The 14,288-nt window shown below is 33.5% G+C and overlaps 1 protein-coding gene and 1 long non-coding RNA gene across 3 annotated transcripts; one reads left to right on the top strand and one right to left on the bottom strand.

Moving 5' to 3' along the window:
• The first annotated feature begins 2,026 nt into the window (after positions 1-2,026).
• Positions 2,027-6,362, top strand: LOC145010161 (cation/H(+) antiporter 14-like). Its single transcript, XM_078968736.1, has 3 exons — positions 2,027-2,077; positions 3,775-4,782; positions 4,991-6,362. The coding sequence occupies exons 1-3, from the start codon at positions 2,027-2,029 to the stop codon at positions 6,146-6,148; spliced, it is 2,217 nt and encodes a 738-aa protein (XP_078824862.1). The 3' UTR covers positions 6,149-6,362.
• A 4,985-nt stretch (positions 6,363-11,347) lies between these two features.
• Positions 11,348-13,091, bottom strand: LOC145013336 (uncharacterized). Of its 2 annotated transcripts, XR_013664933.1 has the most exons (3): positions 12,591-13,088; positions 12,124-12,258; positions 11,348-12,010 (listed from the first exon to the last, which is right to left on the bottom strand). It is a non-coding gene; the product is annotated as an uncharacterized LOC145013336 (long non-coding RNA). The 2 variants fall into 2 exon arrangements; XR_013664932.1 differs by having other exon boundaries at positions 12,124-13,091.
• Positions 13,092-14,288: the final 1,197 nt, after the last annotated feature.

Genomic DNA, 14,288 nt, shown 5'->3' with positions numbered 1-14,288 from the left:
AGATTAAAGTGAACAAGGTATGGATCTACAAGCTCCAATGCAACCGACATTTCTCCAATGAGCTCCTTCTTCTCCAAGATACACCAAGAACACTCCAAAGCACTCAAAAACTCAAGTATCTCACAAATGGGTATAGGGTTTCGAAATTAGGGTTAGAGAGGATGGAGGCTGAAGGTAATAAGGGTTTGGAATAAGTTAAGGTCTTTAAATAGGGTCTAAGACCCGAATATTAGGGTTGGCATCATGTTTGTGTGCGCCTAGCGTACTCATGGTACATCCAACGTACCATGTTGATCCTCCACCATCAACCTTGCCAAGTATGCCCAGCGTACACCCTGTACGCACAACATATTCGCCTTAACACAAAACCTTTCTAACTTCTAACGACCATAACTTCTTCGTCCCAACTCTGTTTTTGATGATCTTTATATCCACGGAAAGGTATTGAAGAGCCCCACAATATTATCTAGATATCTTGAAATAAAAACTTCTTGAAAAGGAATGCATATTTCATGCAAGAACCCGACCTATAACTTTCCCCGTTCTACCATTCGGCCCAATACACAGTTCATGAGTTAAATCTCTTAACCATCATTACCTCCTTCCACAAGGACTAAACTTTACCTCCTTAAGGACCAAAGCCTTTACACAATCGACTTCTGGCTCATAGAACATACTCTTTGCAAAGCATTGCCTTAAACTGATCCCAGATTGCAGAAACCCTTTGCTCTGAAGTATAAGAACTAGTCACCGGGTTCCACCAGCCCTTCACGCCCAGACGTAGAAGGTTCAGGGCACACCAGACCTTCCAGTCCTCTGGACAAGAACAAGTGAAAAAACTACCCTCCATATCAGAAAACCACCTCATAGCCACAATCGGGTCCTTGACCCCATCAAACTTCAGGGGCTTCGTGTTGCTGAAGTCCTAATACTAGAATGATCCTCTCCTCTGAACCCCTGCAGTAACAACAGCTGCGGTAGCTGCAGCATTAGCAAACTCAGCACAGTGGCATACCGCTCATCAAATACTTCATTCATCGTGGTCTTGATAGACCCAAAAACATTCAGGATGGCACCCCGAATAGTCGTAGCTAACTCAGTGGTGATCAACTCACGAATATCATCATCTTTTAACCTGGCCTCTCCGAACCGCCAGCTCCTAAACCAGAATCTCTCATGAAAACCATACTGAAAATGAACCAAAATATATCAAAAACGCCACAATTCATGATATTACAACCATTACAGAAAAATAAACCCTTAGCGTTTGTGACTTCCTTGCTATACGTACAGATCATGTGATTCCAGCAGTACGGGCCCATACTACCTTCCACACCTACCCATATTTGTCTCAAAGGATCGTTACAGACCACCTGATAACAAAGCCCCACAACTAGGATGCACATACATCCAATACTCACTCTCTCGAGAGTGATTAATCATCCCTCAAGTTGGCTTGCTACCATCCCACACACACTTATGGAACTTCCACCAACCTTGCAGCCAGTTGTGAATGCTAATCATGCGTAACGTTAGATTCCATAGACAGTCAGATACTTAATTCTACCCTAAGCCCACAATCAAACAAGGAACATGAAATAAGGCTAAATCAAACATTATTAGGCTATACATTCTTAGTTTAGTTATGTACAACTATGATGGATACACTAAACAACGATAGTAATGATATCAATTCCATCTAACATACAAAAAGTTCTCCTAGGCTATCAGACATCATATATCAAACAATTCTATCATGCAATTCTTGAGGATCTCTAGCCTACTACTAGCATGTTGTTCTATCATAATCATCATAAACAAATAATAGTGTGGGTAACTTGGTGTATACTTTCCTACTCCAACTGATAGTACACATCTCATCATTTCTTGGTTATTTTTAAAACAATTAAAAAAAACTTTTACTGATCCTTAGTTTGAGTCTGGTTTCACACGAATGTTCATCCAATTCTCTCAAACTAGGACTCTGATATCAACTTGTCTTCCCTCACACCGTAGCAACGTTAAAATGCTTAAAAGTAATTGGAAAATTGAAATACCTTTGGATCCAGGTGTTCCGGTATTTCACAAAATTTCATCCATTATCAAAAAAAAGATGTACAGACTAAGAGTTGGTCCTTCATGAAGCATATTTTTAATGTGAAATTAGTGGTGTCACTGATATAGTTTGGACACAAGTTGTAGACCTAGAGTATATACTATGAATAGCCTTGACATGACTCCTCAAGACCCTTCTAGCTTCCAATATCTCCCACATCATTTCATGTAGGACACTCAGGGCCGGTCCAGACGGTGGGCAACCTAGGCGACCGCCCAGGGCCCACGTCTCTAGGGGCCCAAAAATTCTAAGCTATGTAGTGTGTGTGTCTATATATATATATATATATATATATATATATATATATATATATATATATATAAATTTATTGCCTAAATGATTTTTAGATCATAAAGTTTGTTCAAATTCAAACTAGCTCAAAAGATAATCAATTTTGTTTGCTTGTTATTGTTAATTGAACACGTTTATAATGAATAATAAATGATATTTTTTTGAATCTTTATTATATTCGTTTTTAAGGAGCTTTTTTTTTCTTTTCGTCTCGGGTCCCATATACGTTTGGACCGGCCCTGAGGACACTGTCGTATGTCTTTTCTAAGTTAATGAATACTATGTGCAGATCCTTATTTCTTTCCTGATATGTGTAAGACATCGTAGTAGGCGAAGTGCCTCACATAGTTTCATGGTATGATTAAGAAGTTTAATTCTCTATACTTGTCACAACATTATTCATTGTCTTTGTTCTTAATTATAGATGGGTACCAGAATACTAGATCTCCACTCGTCTAACATCTTTGTCGACTTAAAAAATAATGTTAAAGAGGTTCGTCAACCAATGAATTCCCTCTTCTCCTAAGTACAACCACACAAGAATAGGGATTATAGTGCCCTCTTCACTTCCTTTTCTCTCGATCTTCAAGTGGGAGTGACTAAAAGTTTAACTCCTTTATAATTTTCACATCATTTCGCATTATAGATTGGTATGACTGTATTGATCTCCACTCCCCCGCATCTCTATAACTTTATTGACACCCACAATTCCGTGAGCAACCTACGTTCAACCTTGTATTATTTAAATACAAAATGATAGAGAGAGATAGAGATTTTGCCTCCTTATTCTGACGAGTGGCGTGATTGAGGCCGAACGCAAAAAGTCGGGTCTGAAAATCTAGCCAAAAATATAGCTCAAATTGATTGAATATATCAAAAGCATAACTTGTAAGAAAATGGACACCCATGATTTTAGGCTATAGAATCGTTGATCAACAATCTTGTTCCTCCTCTCTGGCCTTTCCATTCCCTATGTCTCTGACATTCTTCCCAAAAACCATCGTTTTTCTGTCAAATTTGTTTGATTTCACATGAAACAATGTCGCGTCTACCGGCCATCGTATCATCAGAGGGATATGTCCCTGGAGTTAACGAGCCCGAACAAATGATTTGCCAGTACCTACACATGACCAATTCTATGGGATGTTCTTGGTTCGGATGTGATGTTTCTACCTTCAGTTTACCCCTTTTGATGCTTCAGCTCAGTATGATATTCATCGTCTCGCATACCACCTTCTTCCTGCTCAAACCCCTACGACAAAGTATTCTCTCTTGCCAACTTATCGTAAGAATTTATATACATGCATCCATGCTTTCGTTTCTGAAATCTCTTTTTGATCATGCCTTGATTCGTCTGTTCCTTCCAGGGTTGTATCGTTTTCATCTGGTTCGTAAGACTCGACAATCACCTCCTCAACAAACTCTTCCCGGAATCCGGCAAGTTGGTTCTTGACACCGTCGCCAGCTTTGGATTCATGCTGCATGTTTTTGTCGTCGGAGTTCAGATTGACATGAATATCTTGAAGAGTGTGCATAAGCACATGGTGCTCATTGGTTGCATGTCCTTTTTTCTTCCCTATGCAGTTTGTATATTATGCATTGTGCCATTGCCTAATCTTATCGAACTTGACGAATTAAGCCTCCATACTCTTCCATTCGTCGCTGCTTTAACCTCCATGACAACATTCCCGGCTGTCACCTCCACTCTCTCTGATTTAAACTTGTTAAATTCCGATCTTGGTCGATTATCTTGTAGCACAGCTTTAGTTACCGATTCCTGCAGCTATATCACAACTTTAGCTTTGACTACGATTGGTGTAGCTTTGGAAAGATCAGAATGGAAGGCGTTGACCAATATCTTCTATATCATTTGTTTTTTGTTCACCATTTGTTTTATAGTTCGGCCATTTATATTGTGGATGGCGAAGAGAATTCCTGAAGGTCAGCAGATAAAAGAGAGTCAGTTTGTTATGGTGCTTGTGGCAGTTTTGCTATGTGGGTTTCTATCAGAGTGTTTGGGACAAAATGCTTCGTTTGGTGGATTCACGATGGGTATATGTGTGCCTGATGGACCTCCGTTTGGTTCGGCTATGGTAAATCGAGTTGACTGGATGGCGACTTCCATTTTAGTTCCAGCGAAGTTTGCAATATGTGCGTTTAAGGTCAATTTAAGGTCTCTTGGAGGTGATAATGCGTTAGCTTCTGCGATCACTGAGGTTGTTATCACCATAGCTTACTTGGTCAAGTTCATGAGCAACTTTCTTTTAGCCATGTATTTCAACGTTTCATCACAGGATGCTTTTCATTTCGCTATGATCATGTGTACCAAAGGCATCATTGATGTAGCTGCCTTCTCGCTTATACGATCTAATCGGGTATGTATATATATATGCCTAATGATCATGATTTTAAGTTTTAATTAACACTATATAGCTCTATTTCTGTTGCTATGTATGATTTACTCGATATATATATATATATATATATATATATATATATATATATATATATATATATATATATATATATATATATATATATATATATATATATATATATATATACTTTGATTGGCATATGCAGGTGGTAACAGAACAAGGATACTCTCTTCTTATACTCAACATGCTACTGGTGACAGGAAGTACGAGGTTTCTTCTATGGCATTTTTATGATCCATCGGCAAGATACCAAAGCTACAAAAGAACCAGCATCTTGGACAGCGAACCAGATGATTATCTTCGAATAGTGGTTTGCATTCACAATGAAGACAATGTTCCATCGATCATAAACCTTTTACAGGCATCTAATCCTTCAAGACATCAACCTATAGAAGTTATCACAATGAATCTACTACAGCTCGAAGGTCGAGCTTCCGCCATTTTAGTCCCCAGCTCCGAAGTCAAAAAGATCCCATCAGCCCAAACTCGAGTCTTTCAAGTTGGAAATGCGTTCAATTACTTCAGGCAACGTAACCGCAACTCTGTTGTAGTCGAACATTTTGTCTCAATGGCACCATATCGTACCATGCATGAAGATATCTTCACTATCTCCATTAACAAGTGCGCTAACATTATTATCGTTCCATTTCACAAATGTTGGGGTATTGATGGAACTATTGATGCTACCTTCCATGGGATTAGATCAGTCAACCTAAAACTCATGGAGAAAACACCTTGTTCGATCGGCATACTTGTGGATAGAGGCCAGATCGGAGGACCTAAATCTGTGTTAACCAGACGAACGGAAGTCTTCCATATTACCCAACTTTTCCTCGGTGGTGAAGACGATAGAGAAGCACTTGCATTAAGCTGTCGAATGGCGCAACACCCGTATGTAAGTTTGTTGGTGGTTGTGCTCCGGCCGGCGAATGCTGACGTAGACCAGACACCAGAGATGTTACACGAGAAGAAACTGGATAATGAGATGATAGATCGATTTCGTATGGAGTGTAAAGGACGAGATATCTTTATTCAACAGGAGGTGGTAGACGATGGAGTACAAACAGTGCATTTGCTGAGAGCAATGGAAGAGGGTTGTGATTTGTTTATAGTTGGTCGAGCGCATTCTCTTTCTGGTTCTAAGTTAACGCATGGGCTATCGGAGAAGCCGCAGTGCCCTGAACTGGGGCGGATTGGAGACTTGTTAGCTTCGTCGGAGTTTCAGTTTTCTGTTTTGGTGGTGCAAACACAGCCGCTGGAAAGAATTGATTACGATTGTGAGCAGATTGTATTTGGTAAATGATGTAAATGATGAAATACTATAGAGATTGATTACTTGACTATTTTGTCACTTAAACTGTTCAAATCGCTTAATGCCGTCTAGGGGATTGTTGAACGGGGTGACGTTTGGGCTTGAATGCATTTGTGGGTGGGCCGAATAAGAGGAGTTGGCCATTGATCATGAATGATGGACCCACTTTTATAAATCAAATAAAAATTCATTTGTTTTGTAACAATGTTGTTGTTTTTATTGGAGAGGAAAGTTCTCTGGTTTTCGGGTTTTCGGGTTAGCTTTCGTATACATACTAATCTTTCGTTGTCTTTTGTTTCAAAAAATGATTGTATTCCTTTCTTTCCAAAGCATCCACATAGTAGTGTAAACCAGAGACAACCTCAGTTTTTTGTAACTTCTGGCTACCACTGGTCGACTCCAACATCTCAACTAGATTAACAAAAGAAGAGGTTTGTGATGAAGTAATGAAGACCATTTCAACAACCATTCCCAGGGTTTCAAGGCTGCAGAACAAGAGAAAGATAAATGATCCAAACTTTCCTCAAGGTTCCGACATAACGGGCATAAAGTGGACGCCACAGTGATCCCCCGCTTCACACAATTTGAGTAGATAGGAATACGGTTCTTCAATATTTGACATACAAAGCAATTTAGTCTGAGGGGATCCACTTGACCCAACAAAACTTTTGAGTGTTACCACCCTTGTACCAGTTGATCGATTCGCTTGAGAGGTCACCCGATTGTCAGTGTTGACATGACATGAGGTGATGTTGTAACACGCTGACATGACATTATTTGGTTATGCGATGTTGATGTAGTATGATAACATGTCAGGGTCGAAAAAAGTGGCACAAATGACAATATGTGTTCATTTTTTGCGATTTTGACACTAAATTTTCAATTTTTTTAGAACGAAAAAATATAATATACTTTTAAACTACTCCTTAATTTCACATATATGTCCACGACGGGAATTAAATCCCCAACATCAAGAAGAAATGGCAACACTTTATACTGCTAAGCTACCCTTTACTAAAAAGTTTAAACCTCATTACCAAATACAGCACAAATTCTAATGTATGTATGTATAGACTTCTACCCTCTAATAAAAGGTTTAAACCTTAAATATTACCCAGCTTAGTAACTCTCTTTATGTTATTTCAGGATTTTATATATATTACTAAGAAGTCTCGAGATTTAATACAATTGTCAAATGGTAATAGTATCAGTATTAATTAAAATCTGAAGTGCAAGTACTACCAATGGATAGTGGATACTACTTACACTTCATATTTTTACTTAATACTGACATATATGTATACATACACAGTTGGCGAACATCTTAAGAAACAATCAAATGGGACTATCATGTTACTTTAAAAATGATCTTATGATTTGTTATGTAAAGAAATTAATGATTATATTAGTTTATCTATGAGAGTTGTTTTGGTATTCATTATTCCCCTTATTTTTTTGACCAAATTATGTTTGCATCAATTGTTACTACATCAATCTTATAGGTTAGGATGTCTTTATTTTGCTTTCCGAAAGTGATCCAAGTTTTGTTTCAGCTTCAAAATAGTTTAATTGCAAGGAATATAATGGGATTTGAATTCAGTTCATTTGATAACCACTTAAACGGTGGTTCATAATCTTTTATAAATTACAATTTATATATCCAGATTGATATTTAATGTATTTTATTTATTTTTATTAACACTCATTAGGTAGTTCACTGGAATGAGGCAAGATTGTGTTATTAAGGAAAGCTAAGAGCATATCTAACCATCAAAGTTAGATGGAAATATATGAAATTTGCTAATTGCTCAAGCATTGGGTCCGATCATTTCGATGTTGCAAATCCTGAGGTCATGTTTCTCTGTATCTTACATACATTGTTTCTTCTCAAATTTCTTTGTTTTATGGCAGAAGATTCTTTTAGTAAGATGTACTTTTGGATTTAGATGATCTTGTTTTCAATACCTATATTGTTTTACGGTAAACTGTTTGAAAAGAAATCAGGAATGATCTTTTTTATGAACTATCATTTCTTTTTTTGTTTAACTTTTTGCATATGTTTATTTTCATTTGTATTGCAAACCAAAGGCTTAAAAGGGAAAAAGCTTTGATTTTTGTGGTGGAAGATTTTGAATTCCTTTTCATCATATAAGATAAGGTTAAAAAGATAAAGAAACAATCATTCAAATTGTTATATTAGGTAATATTTTAATGTTTAAACCTTTTAGTAAAGGATAAATTGCACATTTTATTAATAGTGTCAAAATTGGAAAAAAAAATGTCTTCTTTTCTAATTGAAAAAAAAACAAAACAAAAACACAGTGTTAAAATTCCAAAAAATAAAAAGTTGTAACTATATATCATTTACCCTAATAACAACTATAAATATCGAAAGTTATCGAACTTCTAAATTCTAATCTGTAGGAGCATTAAATAAGGTTTACATCAGTATGTACTTGAGACTAATGAATGTTAATGCTACTATATATATATATATATATATATATATATATATATATATATATATATATATATATATATATATATATATATATATATATATATATAGGATATAGATCCGGTAAGAAAAATTTTTTGGTAAGAAGGTAAGAAGTTTTTTTTCTACATATTTTTTTGACGAACAAAATAAATGAATCACTAGATAATTCATTTGTAAGATGATTCACAAGAAAAATTTCCCAAAAAAACATCTTTATGATTCATTTTTAAGTAATTAAGAAAAAATTCATTTTTATGATAATTTTAGTGAATAACAACAAAATCATTGTATAAATGAATCATCGAGATGTTTTTGAGAATTTTTTCTTGTGAATCATCTTACAAATGAATCATCTAATGATTCATTTTGTTTGTTCGCGAAAAAAATATGTAGAAAAAAAACTTCTTACCTTCCTACCAAAAAATTTGTTCTTATTTGATCTTGACTCTATATATATATATATATATATATATATATATATATATATATATATATATATATATATATATATATATATATAAATCGACCAATTATGGTCTTATGACGAATTCTTTACATAGATGGTCCCCGTGATTTCAAAATCTTACAGAGATGGTCATGTAGGCTAACGGTGTTAATTTTCCAGTTAAGTTCTATGTAAAATGACATATTTACCCTTCCAGTACAAAGATCATTTATGTAATTTGTTCCCGCCATGCCATAGGGGCCATCTATGTAATTTTCTCTATTATTTATTTTAATTTTTACTTAATTTGTTTATGTATTTTAGGCTTTTTGATGTTTTTAAGGTTTTGTTTGAATGTTGTTTAATGTTTTTTTTATACTTTTTTGCAAATATTTTTTAACGTTTTGTTCAAATATTTTTTTCTTATTTTTTTGACGTTTTTTCAAATACATTTATTGATTGTTTTTTGTGTTCTATTGGAATCATTTTTTTCTATTTTTTTTTATGTTTTTTAATAGATTTTTTAACGTGTTTATTAGGTTTTGTTTTTATATATTTTTTGAAGAATTTATAGTCATCGTAATCATAATTCGTAACTTAATTGACTTACAATAATGTTTTCCTTTCTTTCTTTCTATTTTAATTTAGATATTGCTATATAATTATTACTTTTTAATTCATATATTTAACTAGCATATAATGTTGTATGAGTATTATTTTTGTAAAGTTTTTTATAAACATTTTTTGTAAAAAAAAAGTGTAAAAAGGTTTGCTAAACTTGAATAGGATTAATATAAATAGGCTAATTGGAATACATATGATAATCGGAATTCGAAACGGGTGTTAGGTTATACATAGGCTAATCGAAATCTGTATAACTTAAAAATGCACAAAATGTCCGGAAACAAAAAATAACTCGAAAACATTACATTGTGAAATGACATGGTCGTTCTCGACAAGGCTATAAGATGGTTTCAGCTTAACCTATGTCCACCTAATCTATATTAATCATATTCATGTTTAACAAACATTTTACACTTTTTTCATAAAAAAGTTTACAAAAATAATAATTATACAACTTTTTATATGTTATATAGTTAAATATTTGAATTAAAAAATAATAATTATATAACCAGATAAAAGAAAAATAGAAACATGATTGCAAATGAATTAAGTTACAAATTATAAATACAGTAGCCATGCAATCCTTTAACAAATATAAACATACTAAATGTTAAAAAATGTATTCGAGCATGACGTTAAAAGAAAAAACAAACAAATAGAAAAATTATTCCAACAAAATGTCAAGAAAACATTAATAAATGTACTTGAAGAAAACGTCAAAAAGATTAGAAAAAATAATTTGAGCAAAATGTCAAAAAAATTATTAGCGAATATATATATATATATATATATATATACACACACACACATACATAAAACATTAAACAATATATTTAAAAAAAATCTAAATCCTTAAATATATAATTAAATTAAATAAAAAACAATAATAAATAATAGAGAAATTACATAAATGGTCCCTATGCAGGAAGGACAAATATGTCATTTTACGTAGAACTTAACTAGAAAAGTTAACATCGTTAGCCTAAAGGACCGTCTTTGTATGATTTTGAATCCATAGGGACCATCTATGTAAAGAATTCATCATAAGGACCATAATTGGTCGATTTTGTCAACCACGAGGACCATTTATGTATATTTGTTATATATATATATATATATATATATATATATATATATATATATATATATATATATATATATATATATATATATATATATATATATATATATATATATATATATATATATATAGGCTTAGGTTATTTTATTCAAAGTAATTATTGTGTTATTGTATGCATAACTGTGGACCAATCAATTTTACTTATTTTAAGAAAGTGATTAATATATATTATTGAATTAAATGTAATTGAAAAATATCATCTAATTTAATTACAAGGGTATTTTAGTCAATTAATATATATTTAATAAAGGAAAATTGCATATTTTAAGGGATCATAGATTCTATTAATTTTAAAAATCCGATTTTATGAATTAAAATTATTTTAATTCGGACATTCTGACAGAATATTTTTATTTATTTAATTATTTACTCAAAAATAAAAATATTTTTGAACCATAAATAATAAAAATATTATTGAACCTATTTCTTGATCATGACTTTAAGAACTTCTTGTAGAATAACAAATTCTTGAACAATCAATTGGAAAAAAAAATACATTAATTCTTATAGAATACGGGTAACAATTGTTAAGAATTACATTTATTATTAAAGAATAAAACTAAAAAAACTATCAAAACGGGAAAGAAAACATCAAAAATCTAAAAACGACTAATACATTCTAAAAGAATAATGTGGTCGGTTTCAATTTTGTGGTCCGTTCTTCAAGCATCAACTTCTACGCTTCCAACATAATTGAAATTCGTGATTCCATTCCAACAGAATTGGAATTTGTGATTCCATTCCAATAGAATTCAACATTGTCAAGATCCTGGACTGTCCAGATAAATGAAGTGATACACTTGTAACAATTGCACATTAAACATATAACTAATTAACTACAATTCTATCATAATACAGAAATATTATTCTTGCAGAATAAACTATTCTTGCTGAATGGTTTTGAATATTCTTAAAAAATTTGTATTATCAAGAATATACCCAACTAACAAAACATTGAGTCCTCCAGTGATCTTGAAAGGATGACAACAAGATGGTTCTCAATGTAGTTAGGAGCAACTTCAATTCATGAAGGGCGAGAAGAGAGAGCTAGTTAATTTATGTAAGAAGAGAGCTAGTTCATCATTTATGCCCCTTATCTCCAAGAAATCAAACAGTGAAGTTTGCAGTTCATCATCCAAATCACTGAAAGTTACCAGTTTAGAAATCATCAAATTGAACCCCAGTTAGTACATAAAAAACAGTGTAGCTATAGCATCCCATAATTCAATGTAAAATAACCAAGATCTGGAACTTACTTGAAGGGAGGACCCAAATTGCTTGTTCAATCTAATCCACTACTCTCCTGGCCTCTCATCAACCGGAAAAGATTTGAAATTTGGAAGAAGTTGTACAAAATATTCACTAATAAGTATGTAAACCAGGATCCAGTTCTAGTTCAAAACAGATCACATGATGTAAGATGTTTTCAGGAAAAAAACAATCACAAATAATTACTACTACATTGTTTCTGATTTAATAGCACTGCTCAAATAAACAAAAGTCTCTATATTTCTGTGCGTTGTTCATTTCCTCTAATTACTGATTCTCAATCATTGAGGGCAGAATCGATATATATGTTCGATGGGAGGAAGGATATTAATTAGGGTTTGTGTATGATATGATTTTTTTTTTCTTTTTATTGGAACGAGAAGAATGATACGAATTCCAATACTAAAGAGGAAACACGAAAATGAAAAGGAGGAAATTAAGGAAACATGAATACCTTAGTACGAGGAGATTGATCGAGTTCATATTGGATATCTTTGCGGATGAGTCTACGCATTCGGTCTTCGAAAGCTGATTTCCGCATCACTGATACGTTCCTTCTCGATTGTTGTGGGATGTAGTCTACATAGTTGTTTTCGATTGAAGAACGATGGGCAAAAGGGTGTGCAATTAGGGTTATGTGACGATAAGAAGAGTGTTGAGGGAAGAAGGATGTTGATCTTCTGTTCTCACCCATCGCTGTTAGAATCAGAAGAAAGTAAGCGGAGAGCTGCTAATCAACCCTTGCTTCCCTCGATTCACCTTCCTCTCCATCTGATTCAGTCGATTAAACCACCTAAAACACCCCCTTGGAGATCAACGATCTTCTTTGCCTTCCCCATTCGTGTGGCTGTTGATCGGGCCAGAAAGAAAACGTCGGTGATAGTCGTCGGCCAATGCCCCTCAATTTATGTCATCGATACACAAACCAGAAGAAAAAAAGGGGAACGGGATTAAAATTGGAGATATTAGGTAAATACCATGATTATAGGGATTATTTTTGGAATTTAATAAGCAAATTACTAAAGTACCCTTATTTATTTATTTAATTATTTAATTTTTTATTTAGTTTTGATTGGTTCACATTTATGCATACGATAATACAATACTTAGTTTAAACAAATGAACCTACTTCTCTCTCTCTCTCTCTCTCTCTCTCTATATATATATATATATATATATATATATATATATATATATATATATATATATATATATATATATATATAGAGAGAGAGAGAGAGAGAGAAAAAGCTAGGTTCAAATGTTTAAACTAAGTATTGTGTTATTGTATGCACCAATCAGATTTTAGATAAATCAAATCATTTAATAAATAAGATAAGGGTATTATAGTAATCTTATTATTAGTTAACTGTGGTAAAATAGATATATAATTGGATATTAGCTGTATTCCTAGATTTAAAACCCTAAATTGAAGCCAGTATCATTTTTTCCTTCTTCACTTCTCAAATCCGATCGACACCTCCCAAAATTGCACCTCCTCTTCTTCGCGTCTCCTCCCTCCGATCGACAGAAGCCAAATGATTGAAGCTCCCTTCTTTATTCTCCAATCGATCGATGAAATTAACAGCTCCTTAATCTTGTTGATTGATCGGACGTAATGATCTCCCTTTTCCTCCTCTATTTCTGATTCGAATAGAGGAGTCGGAGCCGATGACTCTAAAATCTCTGGTAGATGGAAAGACGAAGGATAACCTATTTTCTCGACTTCAACATCTGATGCAACTCCTGGATCGATTTATCGCTTGTCGCCCTACAGGTTGCATAATAATTATATTATTTCTTCTCCTCCTCCATATGAATCACCGTTCACCATGACAGAAAACTTATTCTGCGAATGTTGAATTGTTCAGGTTCGGCAAGGAATCGCAGGATTGTGATGGTGGCTTTGTACCCGATTGTGAAACAGAGCATCTATATGTATTACGACATGACTGATGCCATGAGTATTTTGATAGGTCAGTTTAGAGGATTGAGATTTCAGATTCCGTCAAGGTTTACGAGTTTTTAAGACGAGTAAGAAAGTAGTTCGACGAGCTTGACAACTTTTACGATTATTGCAAATCTATCAGCCTTGCAAAGACTCTTTAGCTGTTCTAAATGCCATTACTTCTTCTTATATGATAAAAATCAA

The sequence above is a fragment of the Lactuca saligna genome, chromosome 8 (assembly GCF_052625555.1).
Source record: "Lactuca saligna cultivar CGN05327 chromosome 8, ASM5262555v1, whole genome shotgun sequence".
In the NCBI taxonomy this organism is placed as follows: domain Eukaryota; kingdom Viridiplantae; phylum Streptophyta; class Magnoliopsida; order Asterales; family Asteraceae; genus Lactuca; species Lactuca saligna.
Note: the sequence above shows the minus strand (reverse complement) of the source record. Positions and strands in the feature narration are given on the sequence as shown.

What these genes read in the sequence shown, in the direction of transcription:
- LOC145010161 (XM_078968736.1), top strand. Translation starts at nt 2,027, where the DNA reads ATGCTTAAAAGTAATTGGAAAATTGAAATACCTTTGGATCCAGGTGTT. An exon ending in CTTTGGATCCAGGTGTTCCG is followed by an intron (nt 2,078 to 3,774) that starts GTATTTCACAAA and finishes TGTTCCTTCCAG; the next exon opens with GGTTGTATCGTTTTCATCTG. An exon ending in CGCTTATACGATCTAATCGG is followed by an intron (nt 4,783 to 4,990) that starts GTATGTATATAT and finishes TGGCATATGCAG; the next exon opens with GTGGTAACAGAACAAGGATA.